Source organism: Triticum aestivum, chromosome 6D, assembly GCF_018294505.1.
Source record: "Triticum aestivum cultivar Chinese Spring chromosome 6D, IWGSC CS RefSeq v2.1, whole genome shotgun sequence".
NCBI classification, from domain to species: domain Eukaryota; kingdom Viridiplantae; phylum Streptophyta; class Magnoliopsida; order Poales; family Poaceae; genus Triticum; species Triticum aestivum.
Window position 1 is genome coordinate 259,071,994 of NC_057811.1, and position 16,367 is coordinate 259,088,360.

The following is a 16,367-nucleotide window of genomic DNA, read 5'->3' on the forward strand; positions in this document are numbered from 1 at the left end:
GTTGGAAGCATGGAGGTCTAGGGTGACGGGAACGTGAGTACGCACGCTGGCGACGTTCACGGCCGGCGACGCAGCAGCGGGTAGGACGGCCGAGATCATGGCACCGGTGGTGGTGTTGGTGGTGGCGGGGAACGTCGGGGAGGAGAGAGAGCTGCTGGTGCTGGACGAGGTGGTCATGGTGTGGCGGCGAGAGGTCTGGAGGCTGGCGACGTGAGAGAAGGAGAGGATGGATCGGTGTAGTCTGATACCAAGAAAACTAGTATTGCTGTGCAATTCACGCCACCTGAAGGGCGCCTTGTATTCACATATATAGGAATTACATGCCTTGCTAATCAAGGTGAATCAAAGAGATCCCAACCGAAATATACAACAAGGATTCGGTAGGATTACATTCCTATTACATGTGATATGAACAAAAGGAAATACTTTAACAGTGATGCCGTCCTCTCCTAAGTGGGCGTTCCCCTTGTGCATGGGCGCACGCCCAGCATCCAGCTTGCGGGCTCTGTTTTTATTAGCGATAGTTTAGAAAACGAGATGTAAAAATCTGAAGTAAACGGGCCACGCGCAAGAAACGATCCTTTTTTTAAATCTTATCCGTCAATCTTTATGGTTAACACAAAATTAACAGATATAAAGGGGTGACGGAAGGAGAACTAAGAAATCTTCCTACTTTTAGTATTATGTATAGATATAGATGTGGCCTCATTTTGCATTGTCGTTGATCTATGCCTATTCTCTTGCTGCCGAGCTTTTTTCGCCACCGGTTTCTTGTGCTATGATCTTTGCAACATGCTTCTTCTATTCCTCTTTTGGCTTGACTGAACAGGTATTTGAAGACTCCGTGCTACGACGACACTATCAAGACGTGGATTATGGATTAGTGTTATACTTCTTCGAATGCAATGCTATTGCATAAGCTTTACATTTGAGAGGATTGTTAAGGAGTATTAGTATTGGTCTGGATTCCATATTAGTCTAGATTTCCTTGTAATATATATTCACCCCTTGAGCTATGCAGCACAGACAAGATGCTCCTCTAACACAATCAACCCCTGGCGCTGTGGCAATACATCCAAGTCTAGAGAGCTAATCGTCGTGTACAGCTTTCGACTTCCCCAAATGTCTTGTAGTGGCGGTGGACCCAGGACGGCCAGTACACTTCCGTGACTTGCTACAACAAATTCTTCCAGGTGTCTCGGGAATTTAGTTGGAAGTCTTGTCCCCCACACCCAGGTGAAGTTCTTACCGGGATCACCTTTTACCGCGTGTTCCTTTTCGCGGACCCTTTGTTACGAGGTGCTATCCTGGACGCCGGTGAGTCCTTCTCAGATTAGTGGCAGCAGGCCGCTCTATCCACTCCTACCGCTGTGAGAAAGGGCACCTCCATGGTGGTCATAATCGCGGCTTGCTGGATTTGAAAGCAGCACAACGTGGTCATTTGCGACGGTGCACAACCCAACATCGCTAGCCTCTTCGACATGGTCCGGGCCGAAGCTCGACCATGGGTGAACGTGGGGTCTCTGGGTCTTGCGGCTATTATTCCTTCAGAATCTATCTCGTAGGGTGTTGTGTTGTAATCCTGGCTGTTGCCCTTCATTGAGATACAAAGCTCTTACGTTTTCTTGAATTTTTTTTGCAAGGGCTCCTTGCATCTTTTTTATTACAATTACCGAAGTGTTTGCTTTCTTTCTGCGTGTTCGTGGGGATGGGGGTGCTGTGTTTTTCACATGATCTCATGTTTGCGACATGTTCAAATATGCAGACCCAGATCGGCCCAGGCATGATAAGGCTACTATTCTTGGTGATACAGTTCAGATGCTCAAGGATTTGACTTCTCAAGTAAACAAGCTTAAAGCTGAATACTCTTCTCTCTTTGAAGAAGAATGTGAGGTAACCTATGAAGCATATCAGCCGCAGAAAAGTTCAACTTCTAATTTGCCTTTTTTTCTGGTTATTGTAGTTGACTAAAGAAAAAAATGAGCTTCGGAGTGAAAAAGCTTCGCTGAAGTCTGATGTTGATAATTTGAACAACCACTATCAGCAACGTATTCAAATGTTATACCCGTGCACTACAATGGAGCCTTCTGTACTCATTGGGCCACCTCCATCATATCCCTTCTCGCTCCAAGTTCCTATACCCGCTGGTGCTGTAACTATGCATCCACAGCTTCAGCCATGCCCCTTCTTCCAAAATCAAACTTTAGGAGCCATCTCGAATCCATGTACTCCTTACATGGCATATAGTCAATCCTGTCATGCTCCTAGTGATCAACCATCTAGCCAGTTCAGTACTCCAGTTCTGCTTTCAAGTAGTAATCGATCCCACTCTCCTGCACAAGGCTGTAGAAGCAAGTCACCTTCACTTCAGCAAGCAAGCTGTGGAGGGAGAAATGATGATTTTGGTGATGTTGCAACTGACTTGGAACTAAAAACTACTGGTTCCTCAGCTCCTTCACATTCAGAGATCACTAACAAGGTAAGAGCCAACCATTATCAGTTTCACCATACACAATTAGTGAAATCTTTTGTGGCAGTTCAAATAATTGATTCGTTGAATTTCTACAGAAAATAGAGTCCTACAAATAGATTCTTTTTTGTTTTGACCCTTTTTGTGTAAATTAGGTAAAAGAGCAAAAACACATAGTTTTCTAAAAGGTACTTCTCGCTATTACAGGATTCCTCTTCTGACTTGAAAATGAAGAAGCAATGCATAAAGTTAATTAATGGTAGTACTCTTATTGAAGACAGCAGTTCAAGCAGATGTTCTTCTAGTCCCCCCCCCCCCCCCCCACACACACACACACACACACACAATTCCTCTTCTGTACTTGCCGAAGACCAGTGATTGACAGTACTGTACGTAGACAAGGATAGATGAAGTATAGTTGATAGTATTTTTTAGTCACGATGCGTGGTGATATCCGTCCATATTACAAAGCTTATCTACATAGGAACATGGATCTTAGTTCCTATCAGGATGAAATCATCTATGTGTACTGAAATGCTCTCCACGATAAGATTTCATGCATGGCTCATGTCTTCTGCGATTTGTCAAATAGATATCTGTAGCCATATGGGCTATGTTCGCACACGAAAACGTCACCGTGTACCGTCGACGCCGGGAATGATGCACCGCAGCTCACGTCGAAGGAGACCCAGCCGGAAGCGCGGTACGCAAGCAGTTCGAGGGCGCTTTTGTACACCCGAAACCCCACACGCCCGGAGAGACCCCGTCAGGGCGCGCGGCGGCTATGGGCTGCCCTAGGTCGACCTGATCGCCCCTAGGGCCTCGTGGATCGTTGCCCTCCTTCACGAAGAACGAGGAAGAAAAAGAACAAGGGAGAGAGATAAAAGTAAAGATAAAAGATGATAGATTGATTTGTTCGATTGTGTGTTGTTTAAGATTGTGTGTTGTTTAATCGGTCGTCATCTCTTGTCTATGTAACATGCGGATGGACTTCCCGTACAAGAAAATGACTTGTCTTGCAGTCCAAATGATCAAAATCTAACCAAATTCGGACTTCTCACGACCTTCGGCCCGGATGATCCGGCCAAGCTCAGTTTTCTGACAGTAGGTCACTACTCGGGCTGTAACTTTTTCATATGAATTTGGATTAAGATGATTTTTATATCAAAATCAACCATTTCGATGAGACACACAACTTTGTTGTTGAACACTTTCCGATTTGAAGTCATCTTGAGGGTGTTTCGAGCTGTTTTCTAACATCTGCAGTAGAAAAAAGTTGTCTGGACGTGCGGATCCTTGCACGGATGGCCTTTACCCGGATCATCCGGGTCTGCACCCAGATCATCCGACTTCACCTTTTAGCTTCTGTTGTTTGGGTCGTTTATTTGGCCTCCGGCCGGATGATATGGACCCTGGCCTGGATGACCCGGTCCCGTAGTGCTGCGGCGCACAGTTTCGGCTGTAACTTTCACATACAATCTTGGATGGGAACGATTTTTATATCAAAATCGTCCATTTCGACAAGAAGAACTTTCATGTTGAAACTTTTTCCATCCGAGGCCGTTTCCATTATGTTTCATGCCATTTTATAATTTGCTGTCAACATCGGTATCTCCAAAATCGTCATACCTTTTGCATCTGAGCTCCATTTTGGACCATCTTTATATCTATTTCGGTCATCTTGAAAAGTTCCAATGGTGACATGAAATCGTAATTTGAACCTCATCTTGTTACAGCCTCAAATCACTCTTTGTGATCATGCCATTTTTGAGCGTCAACACATGCCATCCTGTTTTTCGGTAAAGCTAGTGTGCCAAAAAATAACTTGTACAGTGTTGGTTCTAAGGACGATGTCAACACTCCATCGGTCACTTTGAATGTGCTTAGGGCGATAAATATATATCGACCATTCTTTGTTTGAATCCTTGATGCAAACTTGGGCGAAACCTTCTCAACTTCATTAACAATCTGATGATAAAGTTCCATAGATATGTATCTCAAGGTCATCCTCCGAACCATATTGTTCACCTATTTGCTAGGATTTTGCAGATAATCAACAATAAATTTTCTCCAATCCTTACTTTCTCTGCATAAAAAATTTCATTAATGGCCGAAGCGGTGGACTTCGGTTCGGCCTTTCCTCTGTTGACGAGACTAAGCATCGGTATTGATAGAAATGCAATACACAATGATTAACATAGTAGCCGGACGCTTGCTGTGCCAACTCTCTCAAATTGTCATGTCTAGACATATGAACAATTTAAAGCAACCTAAGGTAAATTTTGCATCTAGACATACCTCAAGATAAACTATAAGTGATTCATCAATACATTGCTAACCCTCGGATATTTGTCGCACTACTCATAACGGATCACCGAAAGCCTCAATATGTATAGAACCCATGGCAACCAAAAGCTCTAAACCAAGTAAAATTTCATATTCGGCATTAATTATTGTGCAAAAATATTTTAAGCGCCACAAGGCTTCACAAAATAGCACCATATGGAGGTATATAAACAACACTGACACCGTGGTCATTGTTATGAATTTAACCATCAAAAATAATCTCCATAGTACTAGAAAGACAAGGGTAATATCAATGAACATGTACCTTGTTTCGGTCTCCGATTGAACTAAGGACGATGTTATGATACTACACCGGCCATGCTTTGACATATTCTTAGGGCGATAGATAAATATCGGCCATTACCATGAGGTCCATATAGAATTCACCCACCAAAGTATGTATAGCCGAAATAAACAAATGAAATAGCAATAAAATATTTCGGCCCCTTTATATTAGCAACAAAAATGTAACTAACCAAATGCATAGTGATTTGGTAATACCCTCATGATATAGAAAATTATGTAGTATCCATGGATAAAAATAAATCCATGATTGGTAATTGATCATACCTAGGGATGAATTCCATGGCAAAGGCATCAATGGCATGGTTGAAGAAAATAGATAATGTGCTCACCGAAGATTTTGATGTTGTGATGCACACCTTCGGCTTGTTTGTTGCTTCCATTATTCTCTTTCTTCACCTTTATTGTACTTGTTGCAATAGAAGCATGCACATCATTTTTGTTTTGATTGATCCTTCTGGGAACCCATGCCATGTTCTTCTTCCCAGCCCTTGTGCACTAAGATTTTGTAATTCCTTCTTTTGCCAATACGATAAGTCGAGTGGGCATCTCGGCTGTGATTTTGTTTCGACCAATTCTTTTTTGGCCTTGTGCACTCTCAACTTCTTTTCTTCAGATTTGTCACTTTGACTCTCAACAGTTGGTTGCTTCATCTCATTGCCTTTAGTAGCTAATGTCAACACTTTAATTGACTCTTTTTTATTTGAGATCAAATCTGAAGTAGCACTCTTATGACCATCTCTTTTAACGCGGTAAACTTGTTTGATCACCTTTTTCTTCTTCCTTGAGCTCCAGACCGATTCCTTATGATTGAAACGGTCTTTAACATGTGATTGTTCAAATGTTGATCTTCTCGGAGTTGCATAATATTGGTGAGATGGTCTAAAATAAGATGGAGAGTGTGCCCTTGTATCATACCTGTCCCATGATGGATATGGATCTACATGAGCATAGGGAGGCATCCACGACATTGGCATTGGCGGCCCAAAATTAGGATATGAATATGTTGCATTAAATTCTCACTTTGCCAATACCGATCCTCATATTTGTGCCTTGGGTGTGATCTTGGTTTCTTTGCATGATTTGACCGATAAGCATTCTTCTCTGCACTATTCTTTTGATATTTATCCAATAGTTCAGCAAAGCTAATTTTTGATCTCTTACACATGCGCTTATTTCGGCCTTTGTTTTCTCTTGGTTTGCTTTCATTGATCATTGGATTTTCTTGTTGCCCCCAATTGGCGTCTTCATTGTAGCTTTGATGGAATTCACGCCCTCAAGATTATGTTCATTATGCTCTTCAACAACTTCTTTACTTGAAAGCTTGATCCTGTCACATGCAGTTTTTACCTTCTCTTAGAATGGATCAGCTTGAAGCAGCCGAGGAAAAACTTTTTGCCATCAAGACCAATCGGAATAGACCGGTCATCTCTAGGTGTTTCAACAAATTTCAATCGTCATTTTTCAATGGCCGATTTAACTATTTGATGAAACATGATGCAATCCTCAAAACTATGCTTGAATGAATCGTGCAACTTACAATACATTCGGCCTTGGATAGATGGCTTTTCATGGTGATCAAGAACTCTAATGTAATTATTTTTCAGCAACAAATCAAATATTTGATCACACATGCTTGAATTGAAGGTATGCTTCTCGTTTTCTAGCCGATCTTGCTGTGAGAACGACTTTCCAGGTAAGCAAACGAATGGTTTAGAATATCCCCATTCGGCTATGCATTGTGTTTTTCATTCTATCTCTGATGTTTTTGGATAAGATATTATACTAGCATTAGTTTTCTCAACATAATTTAACCTTGGCTTTTAATTTCTGAAATGAAAATAGTTAGAACACATGTCTCAATTGAGACCAAGTATAAGCCATGTAAGAAACAAGCAAAGCTACCCACTTAGATATAAACTTCACATAAATCAATGGGAAAAGTTTTGGCTGCAATAATAAGTCACTATCGGTCTCTTCGAATGGTACAATGTGTTGACCGATATGCTTTGTAACTATTTTATTGCTAATAAGTAAAATACCCTTCATCATTGGTCTTTCCAAATTACTTATAAGATTTTTCCTAATAGATGCATCAACAATAAAGTTGTGACCAAATATGAAAATAGGTAAATCACTTGGTAGACATACTGGAAGCACAAGTGCTCCCTGGGTGGTTTTGGTAATTAATGTCAACATGTTTCTTGTTGGACTAATGTTTTTATCTAGTATATTTCAGAAAATTTCAACAGTGGAGTGGCATGGACAAGAGGGTGTGGAACCCCTTCAAGATGCTAAGGACAAAGGATTGGCTCAAGCTCAAAAGCTCAAGACTCTACATTTTATTTTAGTGATCCAAGATCACATTGAGTCCATATGAAAGCCAATACTATTAAAAGGGGATGAGGTGTTGCTTAATGGCTTGCTTGCTCAAAGTGCTTAGTGATACGCTCCAAAGCCCTCAACCACTTTCTCATATCCACATATGTCCCAAACCAAAAGTCAAACTCGGCCCCACCAAATCAGTATATCCGGCGCCACGGAGTTCATTTGACATAGTCGCTGCCAGAAACCCTAATCAATTCGGTCTCACCGATGGGATCCCGGTCTCACCGAGATGGGCTTGCAAACTCTCTGGTGCCTGTTGCATTTATTTCGGTCTCACCGAGATTTGTAATCGGTCTCACCGAGTTTGCTTGACCAACTCTCTGGTTAGCTCTTTACCAAAATCGGTCCCACCGAGTTTGAGTAATCGGTAAAACCGAGATGAGGTTTTACCCTAACCCTAGCACATCGGTCCCACCGAGTTAATCATATCGGTCCCACTGAAATGCCTAACGGTCACATTATGAACTGAATCGGTCTGACCGAGTTTTCTGATTCGGTCCTACCGAGTTTGGTAAATTGTGTGTAACGGTTAGATTTTGTGTGGAGGCTATATATACCCCTCCACCCTTCCTTCATTCGTGAGGAGAACCATCAGAACATGCCTACACTTTCATCATACATTTTCTAAGAGAGAACCACCTACTCATGTGTTGAGGTCAAGATATTCCATTCCAACCACATGAATCTTGATTTATAGCCTTCTCCAACTTGCTTTCCACTCAAATCATCTTTCCACCAAATCCAAATATGTGAGAGAGAGTTGAGTGTTGGGGAGACTATCATTTAAAGCACAAGAGCAAGGAGTTCATCATCAACACACCATCTATTACTTTTTGGAGAGTGGTGTCTCCTAGATTGGTTAGGTGTCACTTGGGAGCCTCCGTCAAGATTGTGGAGTTGAACCAAGGAGTTTGTACGGGCAAGGAGATCGCCTACTTCGTGAAAATCTACCCTAGTGAGGCAAGTCCTTCGTGGGTGATGGCCATGGTGGGATAGACAAGGTTGCTTCTTCGTGGACCCTTCGTGGGTGGAGCCCTCCGTGGACTCGCGCAACCATTACCCTTCGTGGGTTGAAGTCTCCATCAACGTGGATGTACGATAGCACCACCTATCGGAACCACGGAAAAGATCTTCGTGTCTCCAATTGCGTTTGCATACTCCAATCCCATCCCTTTACATTCTTGCAACTTGCATGCTTTACTTTCCGCTGCTCATGTACTCTTGCCATGCTTGCTTGATATGTATTGTGAATGTTTAAACTTGTGCTAAAACTCTACCTTAACTTGAAGAAAATAAAAACTGCAACTTTTCTTTGTTAAGAGTCTATTCACCCCCCTCTAAACACCTCTTCTCGATCCTTTCACATACTTTTTCAAACACATTGGGAAAGCATGATGGTTGCGTTACTTGAACGATATGCTGTTCCTCTTTCGAATAGCTCCCCAACACCTTGTCGTCCTCTTTTTCTAGAACAGATTCGGCATACGTAATATTTGATTCGGTCTTTTCAATAACCGAATTAACTTTGTTATCTGAATCACCACTTTTTTATAATTGTATCCACACCCAATGCTTTCTCTTTTGACATAATCTACCTTGTATTGCAGCAGAATTAATAGGTTGTCCCTCTTTTATTAATTCATGTAGAACAAGATTGCATTCGTCCCAAAAAGACGTAAGATTTTTCTTAATGACCCAATCTGGATAGAATTGCCCCCCCCCCCAACACTTTTGGACACCCCCCGACACTTTTGGACACTTTCGGTAACAAGATGTCACCGAAATTCTGTAATTGTGCAGGGAAAATATTGTATGCTACGATACTAGATGAAGACACATGTGATCCTATAGAATTTTTACTTATTCGGCTATTAGCATGAAGGTGCGAAGCCGAATTATGAATACGTATAGTTGCATATGGTGCCAAAAAATTAGTAGCATGAGGTGTAGCATATGATGATTGAGGGTAATTGACCACATAACTAGTAGTAGCATGGCCAATTCCCCTATCCATCGGCATGTTTGGATTAACATATTGCAAGTTAGTTGCCGATGAATAAAAAGGTGAAACACTTTGTTGCATACTATCGGAAGTTCCTATGTGAGGTGTTTCAATTTGATTAACCGAATTCATCATGTTGTTCATTGGCATATGGATTTGTGGGTTTGCCGATGCATGGGAGTAGGAATACATATGTTGCATGTTGCTAAAATTATATGAGGTAGAAGCATGGGGATTTTTTTGCATCGACTCTTGCACATAATTAGATGCATGATTGATAAAGCTAGGGCTAGCTGATACATTATTCTCATTAGATGATCTAGCAACAACATATGCATTATTTGCATCTACATATGTGAATTGGGTATTCATATTACCTTTGTAGATTGCAAACCCTAGATGACGATCTCTTTTGTAGCAAGAACGGGCGGGAGACATTCAAAGCTTCGTCCCCAGCGGAGTCGCCAGAAGGTGTGTTTGCACAGGAACACGTCACCGTGTACCCTCGATGCCGGGAGTGATGCACCGCAGCTCACGTCGAAGGAGACCCGCTGGAAGCGCGATACGCAAGCAGACTGGCTGGCGCTTTTGTAGACCCGAAACCCCACACGCCCGAGAGGGACCCCGTCAGGGCGCACAATGGCTATGGGCTGCCCTAGGTCGACTTGATCGCCCCTAGAGTCTCATGGATCGCTGCCCTCCTTCACGAAGAACGAGGAAGAAGAAGAACAAGAGAGAGAGATAAAGCTAAAGGTAAAAGATGATAGATTGATTTGTTCGATTGTGTGTTGTTTAATCGGCCGTCACCTCTTGTCTATATAAGAGGTGGATGGACTTCCTGTACAATAAAAGGACTTGCCTCGTCCAAATGATCAAAATCTAACCAAATTCGGACTTCTCACGACCTCCGGTCCGGATGTCCGGCCCAAGGCCCGGATGATCCGGCCAAGCCCGGTTTTCTGACAGCAGGTCACTAATCAGGTTGTAACTTTTGCATATAAACTCGGATTAAGATGATTTTTATATCAAAATCCACGTTTTCGATGAGACGTACAACTTTGCTGTCGAATACTTTTCGATTTGAAGTCATCTTGAGGGTGTTTCAAGCTATTTTCTAACATCTGTTGCAGAAAGAAGTTGTTCGGACGTCCGGATCCTTGCCCGGATGGCATTTACCCGGATCATCCGGGTCTACACCCAGATCATCCGGCTTCACCTTTTAGCTTCTGTTGTTTGGGTCGTTTATTTGGCCTCCGGCCGGATGATCTGAACCCCGGCCCGGATGATCCGGCCATGCAGTGCTGCGGTGCGCAGTTTCGACTGCAACTTTAACATACGATCTCGGATGGGGACGCTTTTTATATCAAAATCGTCCGTTTCGACGAGATGAAGAACTTTCATGTTGAAACTTTTTCCATCCGAGGCCATTTTCGCTATGTTTCATGCCATTTTATAATCTGATGTCAAACACCGGTGTCTCCAAAATCGTCATACCTTTTGCATCCGAGCTCCGCTTTGGACCATCTTTATATATCTATTTCGATCATCCTGAAAAGAGTCATCCAATGGTGACATGAAATCGTAATTTTAACCTCATCTTGTTACAACCTCAAATCACTCTTTGCGATCATGCCATTTTCGAGCGTCAACAGGTTAGCATCATTCTCCAGTTTATACGCTTGTCGATTTTTATATGAATATCTATGCTGAATTACTCGTGATCTATGTTAAATTAAGGACACCAATATGACGTACGGTCTGGGGACCTCCCAAACAGAACGAAACGTTCGCTCGAGGAGGGAGGTTCGAAGAGCATCTCCGATATAAGATGCATATTTAGAGATGTAAAACTGGATATGTAAAAATGTACATCTTCAAAATGTGCTTTCTACACCTCCAAGAAGGAGGCAACTCTAACAGATGATGTATATTGGAGATGTAAAAGAGCAACTCCAATAGGTAATGCAAACCGTAAATGTAAAAACCACCCGCAGACCACGCAACATTCAATTAGCAATACAATTTCATAATTCTACCAACAAAAGTGCATCATCAATCAAAGTTTAAAATCCTACAACCAAAGTGCATTGTCTCAAATAGAATTCTTGGTCCAACAAATTAAAAAGCACATAAACATCACTCAATTTTAGTCCTCTCCCTTGTCACTAGTGACATTGTCGACGGTGGTATGATCATCATCATCAACGGCTTCTTTGTCGATGTTTTCATCATTGCCACGAACTCCAGCGGATGCACCTTCATTGCCACCTCCCATGCCGCTTATGTTGCCGCCAAAGCCACCTCCCATGCCACTCATGTTGCCGCCAAAGCCACCTTCGATACCGCTCATGTTGCCGCCGAAGCCACCTCCCATGCTGCTCATGTTGCTGCCAAAGCCACCTCCCATGCCGCTCATGTTGCCGCCGAAGCCACCTCCCATGCCGGCCATGTTGCCACCAACACCACTGCCCATGCCACCAAAGCCACCATCCATGTGGCCACCAAAGCCACCTCCCATGTTTCCACCAAATGCACCATTCATGGCAGCTCCCATCATGTTCATGTAGCCGCCCATTCCATCTCCCATTCCTCCGCCCATGGCACCTCCGATTCCTCCCATCATCATCCTTTTCATGAGCATTTGCTTCTTCTTGAGCATTTCATCGTGACAAAGTTTGACATACACCTTTGCCTTGGGATCAAGAGTAGATGTGTCCACGAACATAAACTTGAGTGCCTTCTCCTCGACCATCTTCATCTCCTCGGCCGCCGCCTTTCTCTCCTCAAGTTCAACCTTTCTCTCCTCAACCACCGCCAATCTCTCCTTGGCCTCTGCCCTCCGCCTCTCGGCTTCACCTCTCTCCTCCATTTCTTTGAGCTTCAACAATTTTTTTCTTTGGCATACTCTTTCCTCGCCGTGACAATGGCATCAAATCCTTCCTTGAGATCATTGTCTCCGGCCTTGTTTCCCTTCACTTTCTTAGTTCCATCGGGCCTATATGATTTAGTGGCCAAGTGAGGAGTGGGGCTCTTAGTTCCACAGCCATCCTTTGGTTGCTTTTGCAAGCAAACAAGTTTGGACTGAGGGACCCTTAGGGAAATCCACTATATATAAATCACCCTTTCTATTTCCCTCGAAGACGAATGAATTGCCAGTGGCCATAAAGACAATGCATTTGGATGTAGAGAATAGAACTAGCATGCGTAGATCACAAAGCTTGCGAACTGACACGAGATTGAATCCAAGAGACTGAACAAGTAAAACATCACCAATGGACTTGTCTTTGGATATAGCAATTTTACCTAACCCAATTACCTTTCCTTGGTTGTTGTCGTCGAAAGTAATATACTTCATAGATGAAGCAGTTAAGTTGGGGTCAACAAACAACGACTTGTCTCCGGTCATATGACTAGTGCATCCACTATCCGTTATCCATTCGGTACACCCAGAGACATAGTCCTGCAGAAGAATTAGGCTTTCTTAACCACCCACATCTATGTGGGTGGCTTTGGAACAAAAGAGTGAGCAGGATATGATTTCGTTTGGCAACCATAATTGTTACTCGAGGAAGTGCGATCATAATCGAAAGAATAGGCATTGAAATTCTTCCCAGACGAACGAGTATAGTGGTTGAATGAGGTATGCATGTACTCATTCTGTCGAACTTCTCTACAGAAGTAACGAGCATTTTCTGCCTGCATGGTTAGTAAGGTAGTAACAAGTAATGCATCGATAGTTTTCCTGGGCACCCAAATAGCTTTCTTTGGGGGGCCATTCCTGTTGTTTGGTCCAACATAGCGAGCAACGGCCTCACCACATTGGTTTTTGAACAACTTACAGTTATCCAGAGAATCATCATAAGAATATTCAGGGATGGGAGAGTCATATCCTGAAAGCAAAGATGGATCGAGCGTTTTGCTCTTGGCAGACACCCACACAGTACGAGGATATTGATCAGGTTCCCAGTAGGAGCCATTTTCATTCAGTTTCCTTTCAAAACCGATACCTTCTTTCCTGGGATTCTTGTCAAGAATAGTTTTCCTCAGAACATCACCAAGGGTTTGATGCCCTATGAGAGACTTAAACATTCCTGTCTGAATGAGATCCTTCAACCTAGCATTTTCACCAGACACAGAACCATTTTCCTCGACAAAGGGGTTAGCATTCATAGAAGATTCAACATTTGACTCAGCATTGTTGGAAATATGCCCTAGAGGCAATAATAAAATGGTTATTATTATATTTCCTTGTTCATGATAATTGTCTATTGTTCATGCTATAATTGTGTTATCCGGAAATCGTAATACATGTGTGAATACATAGACCACAACATGTCCCTAGTGAGCCTCTAGTTGACTAGTTCGTTGATCAACAGATAGTCATGGTTTCCTGACTATGGACATTGGATGTCATTGATAACGAGATCACATCATTAGGAGAATAATGTGATGGACAAGACCCAATCCTAAGCATAGCACAAGATCGTGTAGTTCATTTGCTAGAGCTTTTCCAAATGTCAAGTATCATTTCCTTAGACCATGAGATTGTGCAACTCCCGGATACCATAGGAGTGCTTTGGGTGTGCCAAACGTCACAACGTAACTGGGTGGCTATAAAGGTGCACTACGGGTATCTCCGAAAGTGTCTGTTGGGTTGGCACGAATCGAGACTGGGATTTGTCACTCCGTATGACGGAGAGGTATCTCTGGGCCCACTCGGTAATGCATCATCATAATGAGCTCAATGTGACCAAGTGTTTGGTCACGGGATCATGCATTACGGTACGAGTAAAGTGACTTGCCGGTAACGAGATTGAACAAGGTATTGGGATACCGACGATCGAATCTCGGGCAAGTAACGTACCGATTGACAAAGGGAATTGTATACGGGATTGACTGAATCCTTGACATCGTGGTTCATCCGATGAGATCATCGTGGAACATGTGGGAGCCAACATGGGTATCCAGATCCCGCTGTTGGTTATTGACCGGAGAGTCGTCTCGGTCATGTTTGCATGTCTCCCGAACCCGTAGGGTCTACACACTTAAGGTTCGGTGACACTAGGGTTGTAGAGATATTAGTATGCGGAAATACGAAAGTTGTTCAGAGTCCCGGATTAGATCCCGGATGTCACGAGGAGTTCCGAAATGGTCCGGAGGTGAAGAATTGTATATAGGAAGTCCAGTTTCGGCCACCGGGAAAGTTTCGGGAGTCACCGGTATTGTACCGGGACCACCGGAAGGGTCCCGGGGGGTCCACCGGGTGGGGCCACCTATCCCGGAGGGCTCCATGGGCTGAAGTGGGAGGGGAACCAGCCCCTGGTGGGCTGGTGCGCCCCCCTTGTGCCTCCCCCTGCGCCTAGGGTTGGAAACCCTAGGGGTGAGGGGCGCCCCACTTGGCTTGGGGGGCAAGCCACCCCCTTGGCCGCCGCCCCCCTTGGAGATTGGATCTCCTAGGGCCGGCGCCCCCCAGGGGCCCTATATAAAGAGGGGGGAGGGAGGGCAGCCGCACCTAAGCCCCTGGCGCCTCCCTCTCCCTCCCGTGACACCTCTCCCTCTCGCTGAGCTTGGCGAAGCCCTGCAGAGATCCCCGCTCCTTCCACCACCACGCCGTCGTGCTGCTGGATCTCCATCAACCTCTCCCTTCCCCTTGCTGGATCAAGAAGGAGGAGACGTCTTCCCAACCATACGTGTGTTGAACGCGGAGGTGCCATCCGTTCGGCGCTCGGTCATCGGTGATTTGGATCACGACGAGTACGACTCCATCAACCCCGTTCACTTGAACGCTTCCGCTCGTGATCTACAAGGGTATGTAGATGCACTCTTTTCCCTCTCGTTGCTAGAAGACTCCATAGATTGTTCTTGGTGATGCGTAGATAATTTTTAATTTCTGCAACGATCTCCAACAGTGGCATCATGAGCTAGGTCTATGCGTAGTTTCTATGCACGAGTAGAACACAAACTTGTTGTGGGCGTAGATGTTGTCAATTTTCTTGCCACTACTAGTCTTATCTTGTTTCGGCGGCATCGTGGGATGAAGCGGCCCGGACCGACCTTACACGTACGCTTACGTGAGACAGGTTCCACCGACTGACATGCACTAGTTGCATAAGGTGGCTAGCGGGTGTCTGTCTCTCCCACTTTAGTCGGATCGGATTCGATGAAAAGGGTCCTTATGAAGGGTAAATAGAAATTGGCATATCACGTTGTGGTTTTGGCGTAGGTAAGAAACGTTCTTGCTAAGAAACCTATAGCAGCCACGTAAAAAATTGCAACAACAATTAGAGGACGTCTAACTTGTTTTTGCAGCATATGCCGTGTGATGTGATATGGCCAAAAGGATGTGATGAATGATATATGTGATGTATGAGATTGATCATGTTCTTGTAATAGGAATCACGACTTGCATGTCGATGAGTATGACAACCGGCAGGAGCCATAGGAGTTGTCTTAATTTAATTTATGACCTGCGTGTCAACATATAACGTCATGTAATTACTTTACTTTATTGCTAAACCGTTAGCCATAGTAGTAGAAGTAATAAATGACGAGACAACTTCATGAAGACACGATGATGGAGATCATGATGATGGAGATCATGGTGTCATGCTGGTGACGACGATGATCATGGCGCCCCGAAGATGGAGATCAAAAGGAGCAAAACGATATTGGCCATATCATGTCACTAATTGATTGCATGTGATCTTTATCATGTTTTACATCTTATTTGCTTAGAACGACGGTAGCTTAAATAAGATGATCCCTCGCAATAATTTCAAGAAAGTGTTCCCCCTAACTGTGCACTGTTGCGAAGGTTCGTTGTTTCGAAGCACCACGTGGTGATCGGGTGTGATAGAT

General features: G+C 43.7%; 1 protein-coding gene across 1 annotated transcript in view; it reads left to right on the forward strand.

Moving 5' to 3' along the window:
* LOC123141466 (transcription factor bHLH121-like) overlaps positions 1-2,782 on the forward strand; it is a gene marked incomplete at its 3' end in the record, with an annotated part of 33,523 nt that extends 30,741 nt beyond the window's left edge. The window contains exons 3-5 of the mRNA XM_044560597.1: positions 1,766-1,893; positions 1,964-2,479; positions 2,678-2,782. Coding sequence (XP_044416532.1) covers positions 1,766-1,893; positions 1,964-2,479; positions 2,678-2,782 — 749 coding nt within the window. The remainder of the gene's footprint in view (positions 1-1,765; positions 1,894-1,963; positions 2,480-2,677) is intronic.
* Between the last annotated feature and the right edge of the window lie 13,585 nt (positions 2,783-16,367).